This window comes from Triticum urartu, chromosome 7A, assembly GCF_056163025.1.
Source record: "Triticum urartu cultivar PI428250 chromosome 7A, HENAU_Tu73, whole genome shotgun sequence".
NCBI lineage: Eukaryota > Viridiplantae > Streptophyta > Magnoliopsida > Poales > Poaceae > Triticum > Triticum urartu.
In genome coordinates, this window is record NC_141879.1 from 647,140,223 (window position 1) to 647,160,322 (window position 20,100).

General features: G+C 43.4%; 3 protein-coding genes across 6 annotated transcripts; all 3 read left to right on the forward strand.

Moving 5' to 3' along the window:
• The first annotated feature begins 2,510 nt into the window (after positions 1-2,510).
• Positions 2,511-8,796, forward strand: LOC125518747 (zinc finger CCCH domain-containing protein 13). 4 transcript variants are annotated; one of them, XM_048683600.2, is made up of 11 exons: positions 2,529-2,817; positions 3,750-4,425; positions 4,649-4,780; positions 4,929-4,962; positions 5,093-5,228; positions 5,320-5,376; positions 5,970-6,067; positions 6,192-6,263; positions 6,385-6,593; positions 7,062-7,240; positions 8,303-8,796. In XM_048683600.2, the coding sequence occupies exons 2-11, from the start codon at positions 4,398-4,400 to the stop codon at positions 8,339-8,341; spliced, it is 984 nt and encodes a 327-aa protein (XP_048539557.1). In that variant the 5' UTR covers positions 2,529-2,817; positions 3,750-4,397; the 3' UTR covers positions 8,342-8,796. The 4 variants fall into 4 exon arrangements, with proteins under 4 accessions (XP_048539555.1, XP_048539557.1, XP_048539556.1 ...); XM_048683598.2 differs by lacking the exon at positions 3,750-4,425 and having other exon boundaries at positions 2,511-2,817; XM_048683599.2 differs by lacking the exon at positions 2,529-2,817 and having other exon boundaries at positions 2,844-4,425.
• Positions 8,797-10,055: 1,259 nt separating this feature from the next.
• On the forward strand, positions 10,056-15,781 carry LOC125520100 (SWAP (Suppressor-of-White-APricot)/surp RNA-binding domain-containing protein). The gene is made up of 3 exons (XM_048684924.2): positions 10,056-11,054; positions 13,933-14,198; positions 14,735-15,781. Exons 1-3 carry the CDS (start codon positions 10,138-10,140, stop codon positions 15,442-15,444), a joined length of 1,893 nt encoding a protein of 630 aa, XP_048540881.1. The 5' UTR covers positions 10,056-10,137; the 3' UTR covers positions 15,445-15,781.
• Positions 15,782-17,799: 2,018 nt separating this feature from the next.
• LOC125521531 (putative glycosyltransferase 4) lies at positions 17,800-19,320 on the forward strand. Its single transcript, XM_048686586.2, has one exon. The coding sequence runs from the start codon at positions 17,878-17,880 to the stop codon at positions 19,183-19,185; it is 1,308 nt and encodes a 435-aa protein (XP_048542543.2). The 5' UTR covers positions 17,800-17,877; the 3' UTR covers positions 19,186-19,320.
• Positions 19,321-20,100: the final 780 nt, after the last annotated feature.

The window sequence follows — 20,100 nt, forward strand, 5'->3', positions numbered from 1 at the left end:
GACTATTAAAAATATATATAAATTACGTACAAACATGCATGAAAAAAATGCTCATCGCAAATTAAATAATATTCATTGTGTATGTTAAAAATATTCATAACACATTTGTCACATGATTCAAAATGTTTGTTGTGTATTAAACATATATTTTTAGTTTGTATTTAAAAAATGTTTGTTGTGTGTTGTTTGCTGAAGAATGTTTGGGTTTGTGGTGTATGTAAAAAAATGTTAACCGTTAATTTTATAATGTTCGATGTATGTTTGGAAAAAAATTGTTGTATATCCAAAAATTCACCATGTCTTAACAAATATTTAATGTGTATTCAAAAAAATATTGGATAGACAAATATACTTATTAATAAAAATAATAAAAGTGAAAATATGTAAAATCCAAAAGAAGAAAAAAAGGAAAAGCTTGGACAAAAAAAGAAACGGGTGAAAAAACAATGAACACAAAAGAAAAAATTGGTTGAGATGAGCCAACCTGGAACATATATATCCTCTACATTTGAAAACATAATCAAGTAGGATTTTTCTGGTAAGAAAGTCCTATGATGACTAATAAATAAAAAATATATAGTATTAATGGATTTATGTGGATTTTTAAAATAATTTATGTGGACTCAGAAACAAACTATCTTGTGTGTATTTCCTTCTTTATTATTAATTTTGTTGAGAAAAAGTTTATGTGCATTATATAGTGGTACGTGGCAGATTGTTATTGTTAGTCTTGTGTGATTTATATGGTGGTACCTAGCCGTAGAGGGATAACTGAGTTGGCAGTGATGCAGGACAAAGTGGCACAGCTAGGCAAGTAACTTGTGTGTCAAACTGTCAATCAAAATAAAACAGCTAGTGTGTTGAGAAAACTAGACCAACTGCAAGTTGTGTGGTCGCAACACAACCAAAGGCCCACCTGCCAGCCACTTTAAATCTTAAGATGGCCTCAGTGTTCGTGTGGAGAGCCAGACATAAACCTAAAGAAGATACACATAACACTTTCTTCTATGCTTATGATAACGGCGAAGCTCGTGCCCCCCCTCCCCCCCAACCAAATGAAATTGTTGTTTATCAGGTAGTAGTGATCCTGCAGCTTTTGGCTAATTCAATTTCACATGCAAGCACAAGCCCATCTTGGCAAAATCATGCATGTTGTATGCACATGTTTCGATGCTTCGTCTCTGTTTCTATTTCCTGTCCACTCTCGGGCACGGCTGCTCCCTGCTCCACCCATGAACCAGCAAGCCCTTGCCGTCGAGGAAGAGTACGCCTCTGATCCGAGTGCACCCTTGGCAAACAACCCGCCGTCAAGGAGGGAAACAAGGGTGCGCCTGAGACCGTTGTTGGTCTTCTGCTCTTCGCCACTGCCCGGTTGTAATTGAGTCGATGGGCCGGTCGGCCACCCCGTCACAGTTGTCCGCCCCGCCTCGTATGAATTTAACTACGGAATTTTTGAAGTGCCCTGTGCTTGCAATGTGCAGCGGTGTTGCATGTAGGAGTTAAATTGGGGGCAACATAATTTGGAGTTTCTTGCTGTTTCCATGTATGATTTTGATTAGTAATTTAACAATTATTGTAGTATGCCTATTCATTTGATCTTTGGCCCGACCATATATTCTTGTCATACGATCCAATTGTTGATATTCTAACACTCCTCAAACTCATCTAAGCTATAAGACTGTTTTCAGGCTTCAAGATACCATACCAACAAAGGTTTGGTAAATTCGTTCGCCAGTTGACCACCAAATGATTGTACCGAATCTCAAGCAATTTGCTCGCCACATGCTCAACACAGAATGATAATCCACCCTAGTATGCTCAGTTTGAGCATGAAAGATTGAGTTGACTGACAACTATGATGCCCCTAAAATATCACACCATGACACTGTTGTTTGAGGATGAGGTACTCCCAACTCCTTGAGCAAAAACTTAGCGAGGGCACTTTAAATTATTTTTTGGCGAGGTCCCTTCGTTTCCCTTTTCCTTTGCAAGAGGGAAGTTCCTTCACCGTTGTATCGGCAATGTAACATCCTCTACGTTGGTTCGACCTTCTAGCCTTACTCGGGCATACATTGTTTCGCGAAGCGAAGGGCTAGTACACAAGACTTGTTTTCACCCCATGCCCTCCTCTCTCCCTCTTCCTTCCTCCTACATACTTTTCTCCTCGTCCGCCTTCCACCCTCAACCCTCCCAAATCTGATGAGGGAACCAAACAAACTCACTTTAGAAAAATGCCAAAACAAAAAAAACTGACCAGTTTATCCTCTCATGCTATGAAATCTTAGGACCAAATATATTAAATGTGAATTTTCAAATTATATTTTTTGAGACAAAATTTCCAAATTATATGATTTTTACAAAAGATACCTGACGAGATAAAAGTGGGCCGCATAGTAGCCTCTGCCCAGCCTCTTCACCCAGGCTGCAGGGCACTGTCCAGCCCATTTTTACCACGTGTCGGCTCTTCAGTTCCTGGGCCGAGCCGTCGGGCTTACTTGGGCAGGCGCTGCTCCGAGGCCTCTTCGGTTCGTCCGTCGTCGCCCTCGTGCCCTTCCTCCCTCCTCCATTCCTTCCCTCGCCTTCCTCCTCCCGCCGGCGCCGCCCGCCTCCCCGCCCCCGGATCGCCGGCGCGCGCTCGAGAGATGCGGGAAATGCTCGATCCTCCGCCGCGCCGCGGCCCGGCCTTCAAGACGAAGCTGTGCGCGCTGTGGAGGCGCGGCCCCTGCCCCCGCGGCCCCTCCTGCGGCTTCGCCCACGGCGAAGGCGAGCTCCGCACGCCGCCTCCCCACTCCACCTTCCCGCCGCGCGCTGGACCTGGTATACTCCATACGCATCTCCCCCCTCCCCCATCCCTCCCTCCCCCCGCCTGCTTTTCTATGTGCACTCGGTTAGGGATTTTTGCCTGCTTAGCGACTGTGGTGTGTCCAGAAAGCACCGATGGTTTCTGCAGTGTGGGTGGACAGTAAAATTGCCGCTGTTGAAGCTACTTGCGACACAGGATAAGTCTGGGTGGTCTGCTGCTAGTCCAAAAGGATGGTATTCTGTGACATTTTTAGGCAGAAGTATCAGTGATCCAGCAGAGGAGGAGCATTCTTTTCAAGAGATTCAAGTATTTATGTGTGTGTTGGATTTTGTTATAGCCGCGGACAGTTTGTTATTTGCGGGGGGCTGGGCAGACAGTGTAAGATTCTGGTTGTAGATGGAGGAACAAGAGGTATCAGATGCTATGCTTCCCGCTGAGAACCCTGAAAATGTTGTGGTGGGGAGTTAGCAGCGAGGGGAAATACTTGGAACAATAACTCCATTGTAGCAACTGACAGGAGCACCCTTACAAATTGGTATGCTTCTGCAATCATTGGAACAAGAGGTATCAAATGCCATATGGCTTCCAAGCTTCAGCAGAAAGCACTGGAAATCTTGTGTTTGGAGTTAGCAATGAGAGGATGTAATTGGAAGAATAACACAATTGCAGCAACTTAGATAGAAGAGCACCATTGGAGGTTGTACAAAGTGGCATCATTCTGCTATTTCTAGTTACTTGTGGTGGCTGAGGGAACTCTGCAGTCTGCTTCGCAAACTTGGGGTCATGTTTTAGTATGGAAATTTAGTACTATGATGATATTTTCTTTACATGTGCAGACTTCAGAGATTGAACTACCAGTTGTGTCATGTCTTGTTGTATTATCTTTCATATATGATCTCCTATCCTTTTGATATAGTAGTTGAACTGAAGTCAAAGCTTCTTGCAGAACAGCGTGGCATTCCTGCTGGTTATTCCATTGATTTTACCACCCAAATTAGCTGTCACCTGAGCAGATTTCTTAGGATTGATCACTTCCAGAGGATGACTCGTTCTATTTGCATTGCTTTCCTTTTCAGTCAGTGAACATATATTTTGTGGTCACTTGCATGGCCATCCTCTTACCAGAGAACTTTATTCAGGGATATCACGTGGTTCCTCATCTCAATCAGATGCATGATAAGTTCAGTTTGCAAAAACCATATTGTTCAGCTTTGCAACCAATTGTTCTTTGAATATGCTAGGAGTTCTGAGTTTTCTTCTTCGGCTTTATTCTTGCCTGTCATTCCAAGTGCTATCACTGAGCAAGAATAATTAAAGTCAATATGGAAATATCTGGACAAGTTAAATTAGATTTACTTGGCGGTATTGGAGTTGTGGAAGATCTTTATTCATGGTAATGAAAGCATGATGTCCAAATCTGGAGTATCAATCAATTTCACTTCAGATGACTGATGTTGCAAGTGCTGGATCTATTTTTAAGCGGTGCACCGCAATGTGTAATCATATGTTGGTATCTCTTCTTGCATTAGTCTTATTGGCTCTTCCATTTAATGGCCTTTGGGGTTATCCTGGACTCTCTACTACTTATTGCTAAATGACTAATCATATGGCTCAAGGTTGTGGTAAGCTTACATGTTTTGTGTGTTGCCTTGTCTCTATATAACTCCATCTTTTTTCGCAGTGGTGTAGTTTCTTTATATTATTGCCAATCGAATAGTCATATCGCTCAAGGTTGTGGCAAGCTTAAATGTTCTTCTGTTTTGCCTTGTCTCTGTCCATCTATATTTGTTGTGGTGTAGTTCTTTTTTATATTATTATATAAGCTTTTACATTCCTAACCTGTAGGGGGGCGAGATCATAGAATTCATGAATTTAGAGGCAGGCCTGAGAGAAGAAACTCACCCCGGCGGAGGTATTCCCCTGACAGAGATACCAGAGGCCATTTGTTTCGTAACAAGATGCCACCACATTCTCGAGGTAGGGATAATCTTTTTCTTTCCTGTGTGTGCACGGGCGCACGTGTCACATGGTTCCCATAGTTTTTTTTTACTTAAACTTGATAATTATTTTTGATAAAATAGAATCCCGGTGTATAATTTTGTTCCTATTTAAATCTTATTTGCAGGATCTAGTCAATCAAGATCTCCCATCAGGAAGAGGTATGTGACAAGGATCTCGGTGTATTCCATTCCAGTATATGGTCTTTGTTGTCCACTCAGTTAACTCTAGATGGACTTTGAGCAAATATACATGCATTGACCTTTCCAAGTGATTATGTGGATTTTCCAGTGACAGAAGGCCTAAGAAGAAAGTTGATGGTGATAAAAGTGATTCATCAGGAAGTTTCAACACCTCTGAAAATGAAGATAGAAAAAAAGATGACATACATTCCAGCAGTGATGAGAAGGATGACGGCGAAGCAAAGGTTTGAACTGTACAATCCATCTCATTAGCATATAGGTCGAGCTGTCTCCGTATTCCTGGACCTCTGTTATATGTTTATGTATGCTCTGCAGCTGAAACAAATTGCACTGGATATGAAAGCATTGCATGAAGATAAATCTAAACTACAGGTCAGTAATCAGTGTCTCTTAAGCATGTTATAGATGACACTCAATTATGAGTTGTAAATACAGATGCAACGGCCCACACTTATCAGTTATTAAGTTATATTTTGGTTGCATGTGTGGTTCCAACATTTTCTGCCTTAACTAGATAGTTGATGCATGCCAATTTTTATGATGGAGAAATTTAGACCTTCCAAGTTTAAAAGAGGTTCACTCCACTAAGCATGATCATACATTCATGCGGATGGTACTACCGATGTTTCTCTCTCCAAATTATGATGCCACAAACTACTCCCTCCGTTCGGAATTACTTGTCGCAGAAATGGATGTATCTAGACATATTTTAGTTCTAGATACATCCATTTTCGAGACAAGTAATTCCGAACGGAGGGAGTAATGAGTAATCATTCATGCTTGGGAAAATATTGACATGGGATCATGCTCTGATTGAACATGGAGATAACCAGTCGGCCGTCATAAGTGCCTGACAAAATGCTTTCTTGAACTTCTCTGGGATATGACGTTTTACTTTCATATAGTTGTGGTTGAGATTACTACAATCTATTTTCATTTATATCTATAAATACACATTATGACAGACGATATTGGACAAGAAAATCGACGAAGCAGGCATACTTTCTGGCAGAGTAGATGATCTTGAATCACAGTTGAACAAAGAGAAAGAAGATTGTGAAAGGTTCTCAATTTCTACAACATATGAGCATACTTCTATGTTATCCAAATTTTAGTAGGTGGACTCTTCAGTTCAGGAGAAGTTCTCCAAGTATTTGGTTCTTGATAGTACTGCTCTTTGGATGCAGGATGACCTCCAAAATAAAGAAACTCATCAAAGCATATGGGCGTTACGTGAAAGCACAGGATGATTTAAAAAGGCATGTTCCTTTTATATGAACTACTACGAATTTTTATTTCGTTTAGATCACCACATAATTGCACTCCTGATTTTAGTCTTGACATGACTTTCATAGCTATTGACTCATTGGTTATCTTCAGGTCTCAAGGCCGTTTTGAGAGGTTGGCTGATTCGCTTGCTTCTGATTCCTTGAAATCTGGTACCAAAGAACAAGGGTCGAGTGTGAATGCTGGTAATGACGACCCATATAATGCTTATGAAATGAGCCCAGATGATCAGCGACAGAAGAATGGTTCAGCAGCTAGAAAAAGATCTGCTGCCCTTTCAACAAGCGAAGAAGAAAAAACTGGTAACACCTTGACGAGAACTTGGGTGATACTACTTTATTTTGGTACACCAGCATTTTTCTAGCCATCTTAACGCCGTTAGCCTGTTAAACTCATTACTAGTATATAAAGATCGCATCTTACTACTCCCTCCGTTCTAAATTACTCGTCGCAGAAATGGATGTATCTAGAACTAAAATACATCTAGATACATTCATACCTGCGACAAGTAATTCGGAACGGAGGGAGTAGTTTATACTGACATTATAGAAGCTAACAGTCTCATGTGTCCACAAGGTATTCAAGTTAAATGGTACCCAGTTAATTTTTTTTAGATGTTGAACCCATTTATCCTTTAAAATGTGATATATTTCTTGTTCGGACACATAGGCCATTGTTGTCTTGAATATTTATGCATTCCCTGGGGCAAATGTGCCAACAAAGGAAAGAAACCATGTCTTTTGATTACAAACTGTTGTTACTTTTTTCAGGAAAGAAAAGGAGAGTGAATGGTGACGATATGATCCACGTGTCAGGGAAATATAGATCAGAAGATGCTCTGGAGTCTTTGAAAAATAGCAAAGGAACTGAATCTCTGAAGAAATTAGGGGATGATGACAATAATGACGAACTAAATGTCATTTCTTCTGGCAATGATTTTACAGACAGGGTGAGTATATTTCTCACAGCGGATCAGCCAATTATATTTATTAAACATACATGAACGTTGTTGGGCAGAGATAACTCAGTTGATGGCTCATTATCTTATTATCCTGTTGTGTGTATATCCTTTATTTCTCATTCACTGCAATTTTGTAAGTTACAGGCTACTTTTGGTTATTCCTTAGTAAAAGTAAGGTCTTGTTTCTCTTCAGGTTTGATTGATAGCTCATCTAGGTGTCGTTCATTTGGTTAGACTTATGGTTCAGCCATCTGCGTGTCATCTAGGGGTTATTGCTACTTACAGGTAGAATGTTCTGGAGTAAAGCATGTTCCGTTCTCCACTGATCTAGTTAACGTTGTAGTTGGTTCTGTTGAAATTGCCAGGATAGATTATAAATGCGGACAAATAGATGTCTATTTTGGTACAAATGGTGTGGGTTGTATGACTTTTTGTTTGTTTGTTTGTTTATGATGGCACCTCCAATGAGTCCAAAAGGCTTATGTATCTTCATTTTCCAAGCAATAACAAGCTTGATCATCTAAATAGTTGACGCAACTACTTTGCAATGGCTGGTGTACCATAGCAGAGAATCACGTACTCATTTTGTACAATTAATCTGTCAGCACAGCAGCTTAAGTTCGGCATGTCCTGTATAGTCATGTAGTCGTATGCATGTGCAAAGATTCCATTACTGATACTACCCTGGTATTTTCCTATTGTCTTTTAACTATGCAAGAATTTTGGTGTTCACCCCTCTAGTCGCCGGCTGGTCCTTGCAGTTTTATTTATGATCAGCATGTGGATCATTTTCATCTCTTGCCATTCAATGTTTTTAAAAGCACTCTGATAGTAAAATCAATTTGCATAAACTGATCGCCATTTACAGTTATTCCCGTGTTCTTTACTACTTTTGCCCTTCTCTTTTTGTCAACTTCTCTATTTTTAAATTCGCTATGTTCACACTGCAAATGCATCAATAGGGCTAGCAGCTACTTTCAGCCAGTACTATGTGCCTGCCGTCTGTTTAGCATTATGCTGACATTTTACGCTCTTTTTTTTTCCCCGCAGTACAATGGCAACGAGGAGGATGATCCTGTGGACTTGTAGACTTGGGTGGTGGGTGGCAGATTTCAGCACTAAGGAGTTAGATTGAAACATTGAATGGACGAAAACCTGGGTTGCTTTGAAACCCAGTGCTTTTGCTATATCATATCCAGTTCTCTATACATCGGGCGGTCGAAGCTCAGTGTCCCCGCAGCTGTGCTCTGCAGCAGTTAGCTTACGTGAAGACAGATATTATAGTATTGCCGAAACATATTTTGCCTCATGGGGAAGTTTTCTTCTTAATATCGCCGGATCTTGAAGTTGCTACCTGAGCTTGTATGGAGCCTATGACAGCCCTTCCTGATATTGTTTAGAGGTTTTGACACCCCTCACATGTTACACTGCTGCTATTTTAAAGGCCTACTTGTGCCTGTGGAAGTGAAATGCATTACTATATCACATGCCACCTATATTTGCAATGCAATGCCAATTTGGTCCCTGAACTTGAGGGTTACACATTTATGTCTCTTGTGCCAACCAGGATCCAAATCCTCCTCTATTCGGTAACTGGTGATGACTCAGAGTTTTCGCTTCGCTTTCTTTTGACCATGCGATTGTCATCATAAAATTATGTGTAGAGTATAGTTGATTCCTTTTGTGGTTGCCACATGTGGCCATGGCTTCTCACAAAGGCAACAAGACCACCATCCTCTTCTATTGTGCCTCCATTTCTTTTTCATATCCCTAGTGGAAACGCCAGCACTAAAATGTTGCGGGTTCAAATGCACTGAACTCTTTAAATTATGTTCTTTTTGCACAAATATGAATAAAGCCAAGGGTGTAATAAGAAAAAACTGACCCCACAACTTATGTGTAGAATTGTTGCTGCATGTCTCCATGCTTGCCAAAGCTACTAGGTTTGCTTGCTAGTGTTCCAACCTCGCTACCCCCACCTCCAATGGAGATCGATGGATTTAGGGTGTGGCAACGACGGATCCACCCGTTGGCTGCGCACATCACTTCCTTTCGGACTATGGCAGCCAAAAATCAACTACATCAACAACGTTGTGATCAAGTTCAACTATGGCCTGAGATACATGTCCAGCGAGTTCATCCGCCAGTACCCAGACTCCATGATCAGTTACTGTGATACATTTGAGAGTTCAGTTGACATTCTAGATAACCGTGACCACTATGGTGAGCAAATGCATCATCAATGCTGTATTTAAATTGTGTGCTATCCTTGAAAAGGGCTTCACATTTTGATGGAATTGCAGCATGCATGCTTTCTGACTACCACTGATGCTTGATGTGGGCTGGGCTAAGAGAATGATAGTGTGCAATGCTAAATGTGGCATGTCGATAACTCAATGCTAGAAACTTCGTCCAATGAGACGATAGAGGAGAAATGATGAACCACCATTGTCTATGGGTGGTAAGGCAATAGTTAGGGCCCCGGAGGGGGGAGGGGGGAGGGGGGAGGGGGCAAGAGGCAAAGACAAAGGATACGTGAAGTGGGTGATAGTTGAGGTTTAAGAAGACCGCGAGGATGAAAGACGGGTCTCGGTGCTTACCAACTCTCTTGTGCTCAACGTCGAGCACACTCTTTCTTCGAAAAATAATAATTAGAGTTGTAGTTGCAGACTAGAAGGCAAAATAATACAAATCCAGAACTCCACGGGGGCCTTTTGTAAAAAATCCTGCCAGCAGGGGCCTAGGGCTGTTTCTGTAATTTTCGCCCAAAGATACAGAAGAGGGTAGAAGCCTCTTCTCCCCTCCTCCTCCTCCGCCGCCGTCACCACCGGCGCAGCGAGCCCTACCCCACCCCACCCCTCCCCGCCTCCAAATCCCGCCGCCCCATGGACCGGCAGGCCCAGGACTACGCGGCGGCGGCCATGGCGTACGCGCAGGCGCAGCAGCAGCCTCCGCCGCAGTACGGCTTCCACCCGCAGGCGCAGCCGCAGTACCCGCACCACCCGCACGCCGGGCCGCCCTACGCCGCCCCGATGCCGCAGTACGCGCCCTACCCGCGCGCCATGCCGCCGCCGCAGCAGCAGCTCTACCCGCACCTCCCGCCGCACCAGCAGCCCTCCCCCTACCCGCCGCCCCACGCCATGCCGGGGCACGCCTCCCAGCCGCCTCATCCATACATGCACCCGCCGCCGTTCGAGTCCGCTCCCCCGGCCCCCGCCCCGCCCCCCGCCGACCCGGAACTCCAGAAGCGCATCGACAAGCTCGTCGAGTACATCGCCAAGAACGGGCCCGAGTTCGAGATCGTGATCCGCGACAAGCAGCACGACAACCCGGACTACGCCTTCATCTTCGGCGGGGACGGCCACGCCTACTACAGGTACATGCTCTGGGTCACGGGGCGGCCCCCCATGGCGCCCTACCCGCCGGGCTCCGTGCACATGATGCCGCCGATGGGCCCGATGGCGCACGGGCCGCCGCCCCCGATGCACCAGCCGGGGTACCCGCCCTTCTACGACCAGCACCAGCACTTTGGCGCCCACGGCCACGGGGAGTATGAGACCGGGGCGACGTTCAAGGGCCTCTCTGGGCCGCTCCCTGCGGATGTCGCCGCGGAGCTGCACGATGTGCTTACCAATCTTAATGGCACCAAGGAGTCGATAAAGGGTGCCAAGACATGGTTTATGCAAAGGGCTCCATTTGCGCCGGCTCTGGCGGAAGCTCTGAGGGAGAGAGTATTTGCCTTGGAGGATTCAGAGAGGCAGCTCCACATTGTTTTCCTGGTGAATGATATTCTTTTTGAAGGGTATGTTTTCATTTCGGCATCTATTTTGTGAATATAATTGCTTGCCTTATGACTTGTCAATTAAGTGTAGTTAATTTGAGCTACTTCCAAGCTGGTAGGAACCTGATTTAAGAAATGCATTAACTTTGATTCGATCGAAATACCGACATAGGAGGTGAATTGCAATTGACAGATCTTATTGCCATCTTAGCTTATTATGGGCCCCTTTTTCTTTGGAGTAGGAGTTTTATAAGATTCTAACCCATAGGGATTTTTCTTATAGAGGCCCTTTAGATTGCTTTCCCAAATCAATAGGAGTACTAGCCAGAGGCTAGACCTTTTGGAAATTTTCAGTTCGTGTATTGCATGCACTTTTCGTCTCTTCAAACCCCTGCAAAAATTTCTGGAGCATCCAAAAAGCATATGTGCAAATTCTTGTGTTCTGGTCTTCTTTAGGATTCAATAGGCCACCACATCCCAATCCTACATTTTTATTATTCCTACGTTTTTAGAATCCAGCGTTCCAAAGAAGCCATAAAAGATTGTCTAGAAAAATGCAGTAAAGAAGGTCCTTCCCATTTTTTAGTATCAAAGCCACTTTCTCTTCAAAATTTAAAGTGTCAAATGAATGCCATTTGTATGGCCTTACCTGACCCTGATTCATTTTGAAGACCAATGTATGAGTGAAGATAATAAAAATATAAACAAAATAACTGTTATAGGCTACTCCGATACTTTATTTATTTGTTGTACCAATATTAGATCTCGTATTTGATATTGATACCCTTTATGATATGTATTACCAAGTATCAAAATGATTTCCATTTAGAAGTTGTACTATGCATCTCCGCTGAGGGGCAATCACCTTGTCAATACAAGCGTTAACCCCAATAACCAATGCATTATCTACCATAGACCAGCCATAGTTCTTCCTTCCTCTCACATGTAATCATGCAGAACAACACCTTCCCGAGCACCTGCAACATAAACATCACGGTCCAATCGTCACTGGCAGGAACTGGATGATGCTATCTTGTTGCGTCCTTCCTTCCTCTTGTCTCTACTCCTTGGAGTCTTGATAGTATCTACTATATTGATGCATCCTTGTTTTGGGAAGATTTAGTATCGAGGCATCTGTATTGCATATCAGGGCACACTAGATCTTACTTGTCGTTCCTATTAGGGGGATATCCTGGGTGTCATGACTGTGACTTAATTGGGATTTTCTCGTTTAGAGATGAAAATGTTACTGCCAAGCCTAAGTAGGCCTCGGGAAAACTTGTGCTGCACTCATAAAGTTATTTTACTTTAGCTTTTGCCTCTATCCATTTGTTAGGAAGGCCACTCAGTATTAGTTTCCTCACAGATATGGAATGAAATTTTATAAGATTCTAACCCATAGAAATTTTTCTCACAGATGCCCTTTAGATTGCTTTCCCAAATCAATAGGAGTACTAGCTAGAGGTTCGACCTTTTGGAATTTCTCAGTTTGTCAGTTTGTGTGTTGCATGCACTTTCGGTCTCTTCAAACCCCTGCAAAAACTTTGTGGAGCATCCAAAGAGCATATGTGCAAATTCTTGTGTTTTGGTTTTCTTTAGGATTCAATAGGCCACCACATCCCAATCCTACATTTTTACTATTCCTATGTTTTTAGAATCTTGTCTAGAAAAATGCAGTAAAGAAAGACCTTCCAATTTTCAGTATCAAAGCCACTTTCTGTTCAAAATTAAAAAATGCCGAATGAGTGCCATTTGATATAACCTTACTTCACCCTGATTCATTTAAAAGACCAATGTATGACCAGAAGATCAAAATGTAAACAAATGATTGTTATAGGCTACCCTGATACTTCATTTATTTGTTGTAGCAACATTAGATCTTGTATTTGATACTGATACCCTTTATGATACGATTGTTATAGGCTACTCTGATACTTTATTTATTTGTTGTAGCAACATTAGATCTCGTATTTGATACTGATACCCTTTATGATACTTATCACCAAGTATCAAAATGATTTCCATTTAGAAGTGATACTATACATCTCCACTGAGGGGCAATCACCCTGTCAATACAAGCCCAGTAATCAATGCATTATCTACCATAGCCAGCCCTACTTGTTCATTCCTCTCGCATGTAATCACGCAGAACAACACCTTTCCTAGCACGTGTAACATAAACAGCATGCTCCGAACGTCACTGGCAGGAACTGGATGACGCTATCTTGTTGTGCCCTTCCTTCCTCTCGTCTCCACTCCTTGGAGTCTTGATACTATATTTGAAGTATATATGTATACTAGCATATTGATGTATCCTTGTTTTGGGAAGATTTGGTATCGAGGCATCTGTATCGCATATCAGGGCACACTAGATCTTGCATGGTGTTCCTATTAGGGAGATAGCCTGGGTGTCATGACATGACTTATTTGGGATTTCTCGCTTAGAGATGAAAATGTTACTGCTAAGACTAAGTAGGCCTTTGAAAACTTGTGGTGCACTCATAAAGTTATTTTACTTTAGCTTTTGCCTCTATCCATTTGTTAGGAAGGCCACTCAATATTAGTTTCCTCGCAGAATATGGAATGAGATTGATTTGGTGAGATATTAGCAATACCAAAATCAGCTTGTAAGAAATAATATACCAATAACAACATGAGAATGGTATTGAAAAATGGACTACTGTTTCATGATATCCGACATGTATGATGCATAGCAGAGTGTACTGCTGTAGCTTGTCCCACTCAATCTCTGTTTGGCTATGATTTTTAATAGTTTCATCTGGTTAAGCTGCTTATTAATCGAATCTATTATGTCACACCATCAAATTACACTGGACTTTAATTGTGCATATTTAATGTATTAATGGTACTTTTCTTAACACAATTCCATATCCTACAGCTTGCAGAGACGAGCTAATATTCAGGACCTTGACAATGAGGCTATTGCTTTTCAATCTGTGCTGGGCTCCATGCTTGTGAGGATTTATAATAATCCGCAGAATAAAGATGAAAATCAGACTCGCCTTGAGAAAATCCTGCAATTCTGGGGTTCAAAGGAAGTTTATGACCAGGAAACCGTTGCTAACCTTGAAAGAGAGATGAAAGGAGGCATTTCATATCCTTCGGCGCCACAACATGTTTCACCAGATCCCTCAACCTTCTCAGGTTTTTTTCTCTCCCCCTCTTCTACTAACTCTGCTTATACTGTTCTGTCTAGGTGGTTATTATCATCTTTTCTCATCTGTGTTTAGCTTTTAGGGTACCAGCATTTACATATAAGGTTTTGGTGTAAGTTTGGCGTATTTAACCTATAGATTTTAGTCCTATTATCATTTTGTCCTTTTGCTTTGATAACTCAAAGGTTGTAGTTATATGTTGATGCCCTGAAACTTTATAGGCTGGTTACTTTGAGATATGTAAACAGTTTGCCAGGCTATACAGTAAAGATAATAACCGAAGTTACTGCACCACTGAGATCTAGGCAGAAATTTTCTGGACTAAAATCCTTTTTCACCAATCAGATTTGTATACATAATATAACTAAAAATAATAATTTGACCATGCTTGATCACACGGGTTCTCTAAATTCTCCAAATTACTTGCCTGCTGTTACACTAAACCAAATATCTTTTATGATGCATTTCATTTATCTTTCGCTTGTTGGAGGCAAACCTAAGCACAATTGATGGATATCTTTTCAGGATCAGCAAAGCCCTCAAAATGGTCCTCTGCTCCGCCAGAGATGGAGAAGGCATCCCAACCTGCCCCTTCTGCACAATTTCCAGGAAACCAACATCCTGCCGGCGTTTACGGCCAAACTACTTTTCCAGGATCTTTGCCAGTGCAACCATCTTTACTCCCCCCTGCGCTTCCTCAAAGCACAGCACCAGCCAATGCAAATGATCCAACTCCACCTCCGTATCCACTATTCCCCCCTGGGCTCATTCCAGGAATGGTCCGGAAGATGCAGATCGGTAGTGGAGTTCCATACTCTCCCTTGAGCCCACTCGACATCCCCACGACCATCCCACCATCGACCGTTCCTGAGTCCGAGATCCTCGAGCGCGTGACGAGGTTCTTCAAGGAGATCGGGGAGGAGAACCCGTCAGAAGGTCCGATGAAGCAGGGCGAGCCCGGTGACTACGATGACTACGAGAGGGAGCTCCCTGCCCGCAAGGGAGGTGCGTGCATCCCTCCCCCTGCCAGCCTGCACGTGAACCCTGAGACCGGGATGCGCGCTGATGGCTCGTTCGATAGCAAGCCGGGGTCTAGCGGACGGTTGGGCCTTGGAGCCTCTGCTGATCCGAGTGAGGTGAGCCACCAGTATGGCGATGTGTATTCGTCATATCGCAAGCAGAGGAGCAGCAACTACCATTCTTCCATCAGTTCCCGCGCAGTAGCGCCGAGGTGAAAACGGCGGACGAGCGTTTCCATATCAATTTCTTCCTGCTGTGTGTAACTGCAAGAATGTACCTTAGTAGACAGAACTGAATTGTCAGATGATTGTGCAATGTAACATTTTCCTTTTTTTCACGGCAAAACTTTGAACCGCAGCTTCTTAGTTTTGGGAAGAGTAGCCTGTTGGTAGTTGCAAATGATTTTTGTTTCATAGATGTGATCCTTCAGTTTTGATTATTCTTCTTTTCTTTTTTTGCAATCAAATTGTAAAATTTGTGTCCTGGGAACATTTTGCGGTAGGAGCCGTATGGGCAACAAGATTTACATAGCATGGATTGCATTTGCAGCAATTCTACCCCGTGGTGTGCTTGTGCTGCGGTGCTGACAGGAGTATTCCACTGACGCAGAACACAGGCTCAGTGTTGTTTCATCAGAACATTGTCTTGTGAAGGCAGTGTTGGCACAAGAAGATCGCAACAGACAGAGAAGCATGCGTGCTGTATCTATCTGACCTTGGAAAATTTATTTTTTCAATGTACTAATTTTTATATTATGTCCATGGCAAAGAAAAAATAGACCATGGCCATCTTTGTAGACCATGACAAATTTTGTACAATGGCAAAAAAATTAAATCATGTAAAAAAAATTCTTACCTTGGGAAAATTTATTTTTTCAACGTGATTTTATATTATGACCATGGAAAATTTATTTCTTGGTGTCGAAACCATGTTAATCTTCCATAATTTTACACCAATTGCAAGCTTACTATCATGGACCATCGTTTCTTTTACCATCTCAAATTTTATACCAGGCCTATGGCAGAAAATTGTACTAGGCCTACGACATAATTCTGCTTTTTTTTTTGTTTGCTCTCTTAATTTGCTCTGCTTTTGAAGAAAAAATATTAGCTGATAGTAGAAAAGAAGGTACTCCCATCATTTATGTGTTGCAAGGTGCATTTGAACTAGAAACATCAACTAAGGAGGTTATAAGATCCAAGAGTGTCAATACGGGAATGACCCTGATTTAGCGTGTCTGTGTCAGTATTGGGTAGCTCAACCTCTTACTCCTTCCGGTCCTTTTTAGTTCGCATATAAGATTTGACTAAAGTCAACCCTCGTAAAGTTTGATCAACTTTATAGAAAAAAGTACCAACATTCACAATCTGAAATCAATATCAATAGATGTGTCATGACTTAAAGTTTCATATTGTATAACTTTAGCATGGCAGATGTTGATATTTTTTCATATAAATACGGTCAAACTTTATGAATTTTGACTTCAGAGAATTCTAATATGCAGAATAAAAAGAACCGGAGGGAGTACATGCCTTTGCATACGACTGATTAGTTTTAGATTGGGTTTTAAAGTTTATGGGGTTTGCTAGGAATCAGTGCTTCCCCACAAACTGGCCAAAACTGATAATGACAACCTTTGTCCGAATACTGTAGATGTGGTTTATTGAGTGTCTTCTGTTTGCATTGGGCCATTGAATGCTACTCTTCTGTGCTATCGGTGAAATACAGCAGCAGCTATTATATGTTCAACAAAACTAGTATGTGTTCTACATTCTTATTTTATGCATGTTGAAAAAACTTATACCATGGCAAATTTATTCTTCCAAATCTTGCCAACTTTATTTTTTCTGACATTGGAAAATTTATTTATTTTTCTTTTTGAGGGAAAGTAACTTTTATTTTTCAACATGTCGAATTTTATATTGCAAATTTTCAACCACGGAAAAATTTATATTTGGACCATGGAAAAAAATTAGACCATGGCAGTTTTTACTAGTTCAGCCATGATCATTTTATTTTTAGACCATGGCAAATTTAATTCATGTACGATGGAAAATTTCATTTTTTAAATCATGTCAACTTTATCTTTTTCTGACGTTGCAAAATTTTATTTTTTATCAACATGCCAAATTTTATTCCGACCATGGCATTTATTTCTTTGTGTCAAAACCATGTTAATCTGCCACGATTTCACACCGATCACAAACTTACTTTTATGGACCATTTTTTTTTACCATGGAAAATTTTATACTAGGCCTATGGCAAAAAATTCTACTAGAACCATGGCAAATTTTATTCTATTTTCCCTGGACATTGGCAAATATAGTTGTTTGAACATGGTCAATTATTTCTTTTTGGAACAAACCTTGGTAAATTCCTTTTTTTGTAAACTTACTTTTATATATGGCTTGGGTTGGCCGAGGGTGGAAGTTGGCAAATTGGTAAACGGTTGCTTTTCCTCTCCTGTAAGCGAAAACACAGCCGACCTTGCGAGTGAAGTCGAGATGCCACCGTCGCAACCTGCAGAGTGAATTTGAAATGCCACCATAGCTTGTCCTCGATTAATTCCCCACGGTGTAGCTATAACAGGTGCAGCCGCGTACGTTTTGTAGCGCGTGCATGCATGCCTCTTCCGTCCTCAGCAGTCCATGGCGGAGGAACAGCGAGTGGCGGCGGAGAGGCGAGCACGGCGCAAGCTGCTGTTCGCCGTCCCCATCATTCCGATCGTGTTGCTCATCGTCGGGTCATGCGCGCTCTTCTTGTTCACGGCCGAACTCCCGCGCATCCGCATCGAGTACGCCTGCCTCGATGGCGCCCGTGACGCTCCGGCCACGAATTCGAAGGAGCCGCCGGAGGCCGTGGTGGTGCAGGCTGTTCCCGGCGAGGAGGAGGAGCAACCGCTGCGCCAGCTGAGCGACCGGCCGTACTCGCTGGGCCCGAACGTGTCCGACTACGACGCCCGCAGAGCGGCGTGGCTGGCCGCGCACCCTCGATTCCCGGCCTTTGTCGCCCCGGGGCGGCCTCGGGTGCTCATGGTCACCGGCTCGTCGCCGCGCCAGTGCAAGGAGGCGGAGGGCGACCACGTGCTCCTCCGCGCGTTCAAGAACAAGGCGGACTACTGCCGCGTGCACGGACTGGACATCTTCTACAGCAACGCGGTGCTGGACGGCGAGATGACGGGGTTCTGGACCAAGCTGCCGCTGCTGCGCGCGCTGATGGTGGCGCACCCGGAGGCGGAGCTGCTGTGGTGGGTGGACTCGGACGCGGTGTTCACGGACATGCTGTTCGAGCCGCCGTGGGGCAGGTACGCGGGCCACAACCTGGTGCTCCACGGCTGGGACGGCGAGGTGTACCGCGCCAGGAACTGGCTCGGCGCCAACACCGGCAGCTTCCTGCTCCGGAACTGCCGGTGGTCGCTGGACCTCCTGGAGGCCTGGGCGCGCATGGGGCCGCGCGGCCCCGTGCGCGAGCGGTACGGGAGGGTCTTCGCGGCGGCGCTGTCGAACCGAGCGGCCTGGGAGGCCGACGACCAGTCGGCGCTGGTGTACCTGCTGGTGACGGAGCGCGGCAGGTGGGGGGACAAGGTGTTTCTGGAGAGCGCCTACCACCTGCACGGGTTCTGGGAGGAGATCGTGGGGCGGTACGAGGAGATGCGGAGCAAGGGGCGGCCGGGGCTCGGCGACCACCGGTGGCCGCTGGTGACGCACTTCGTCGGGTGCAAGCCGTGCGGGGAGCCGGGCGCGACCTATGATGCCGTGGCGTGCCGTGAGGGCATGGAGCGCGCGCTCAACTTCGCCGACGACCAGATACTCGGCCTCTACGGGTTCCAGCACGAGTCGCTCGGCACCACGGCCGTGCGGCGCGTCAGGAACGATACCGGACGGCCGCTGGACGCCGACGACGAAGAGGTCGGCCGGCTCTTGCACCCAGAGTTCAGGGCCGCCAACCCATTGTGATCAGACATCAGAACACAAAGCACGTCATGTTTTACAGACAAGATTTTTTTTCCCTTTTCACTCGCTTTTCACCAGAACCGTTTGATTTACATCCAATGATCATCATCGCGCGCGCGTGTGTATGCTTTGCTTTAACATGTATATTTGCTTTCACACATATACACCATAATTATAAAAATAAATAGAGGAGGAAAGGCGGGAATTAAAAGTTTGAAACCCAAATTTTATTTTATTATCTTGAGCAACCATCATGCTAAATCATTTAATTGGAATCAGAAAATAAATTCATTGGTCATATGAAATTTCTATAACATTTCACACCATACACTTTAGGATGTGGAATTAAGATCAACAAAACGACCTAGTTAAGACAATTTGTTGCAGATCAAAGTATTAAATGGAAATTAAAGTACCATTTGCATTTCAATAACATAATAATAAATCCATTCAAAATGATGAACTATACAGCTAAATGAAAAAATAAAGTTTTCTAAAAAGAAAGAACTAGTGGCATTGGTATTACCTTTATAGAAAAAAGAAAATGAAAAAAAACAAACAATGAAAAAAACTTGCACATCATTTGCACCGAAAATCTACTATTTTATAATATACAAGAATAAACATATAGTAGCGAAATTTTTGCCTTCTAGTATAATTTACACACCTATTGTACAGTACTTGTACATGTGCACTTACACATACAACATCCAAAAAGTCACATAAAAAATAAAAACCAGAAAACGTAGAGAGGCAACCGGTAGAACCTGGAACCGTTCTCTAGCGACTCCCCTCCACTACTCTCTCGTAGTCTAGGTTTTTAAGCTGTTCATCGTCTTGGCTTCGGCGACGACGATGACGGCGCTGAATAAAGATTCTTCGGATCATTCCCTGACGAGGCCTATGGTTGGAGGTGGA

Bases quoted from the DNA above. Each gene is read 5' to 3' on its own strand.
- LOC125521531 (XM_048686586.2), top strand. From the start codon at position 17,878: ATGGCGGAGGAACAGCGAGTGGCGGCGGAGAGGCGAGCACGGCGCAAG.
- LOC125520100 (XM_048684924.2), top strand. From the start codon at position 10,138: ATGGACCGGCAGGCCCAGGACTACGCGGCGGCGGCCATGGCGTACGCG. The intron at 11,055-13,932 runs GTATGTTTTCAT...CATATCCTACAG, and splicing joins AATGATATTCTTTTTGAAGG to CTTGCAGAGACGAGCTAATA. The intron at 14,199-14,734 runs GTTTTTTTCTCT...ATATCTTTTCAG, and splicing joins AGATCCCTCAACCTTCTCAG to GATCAGCAAAGCCCTCAAAA.
- LOC125518747 (XM_048683598.2), top strand. From the start codon at position 2,643: ATGCGGGAAATGCTCGATCCTCCGCCGCGCCGCGGCCCGGCCTTCAAG. The intron at 4,781-4,928 runs GTAGGGATAATC...TCTTATTTGCAG, and splicing joins GATGCCACCACATTCTCGAG to GATCTAGTCAATCAAGATCT. The intron at 6,594-7,061 runs GTAACACCTTGA...TACTTTTTTCAG, and splicing joins AAGCGAAGAAGAAAAAACTG to GAAAGAAAAGGAGAGTGAAT.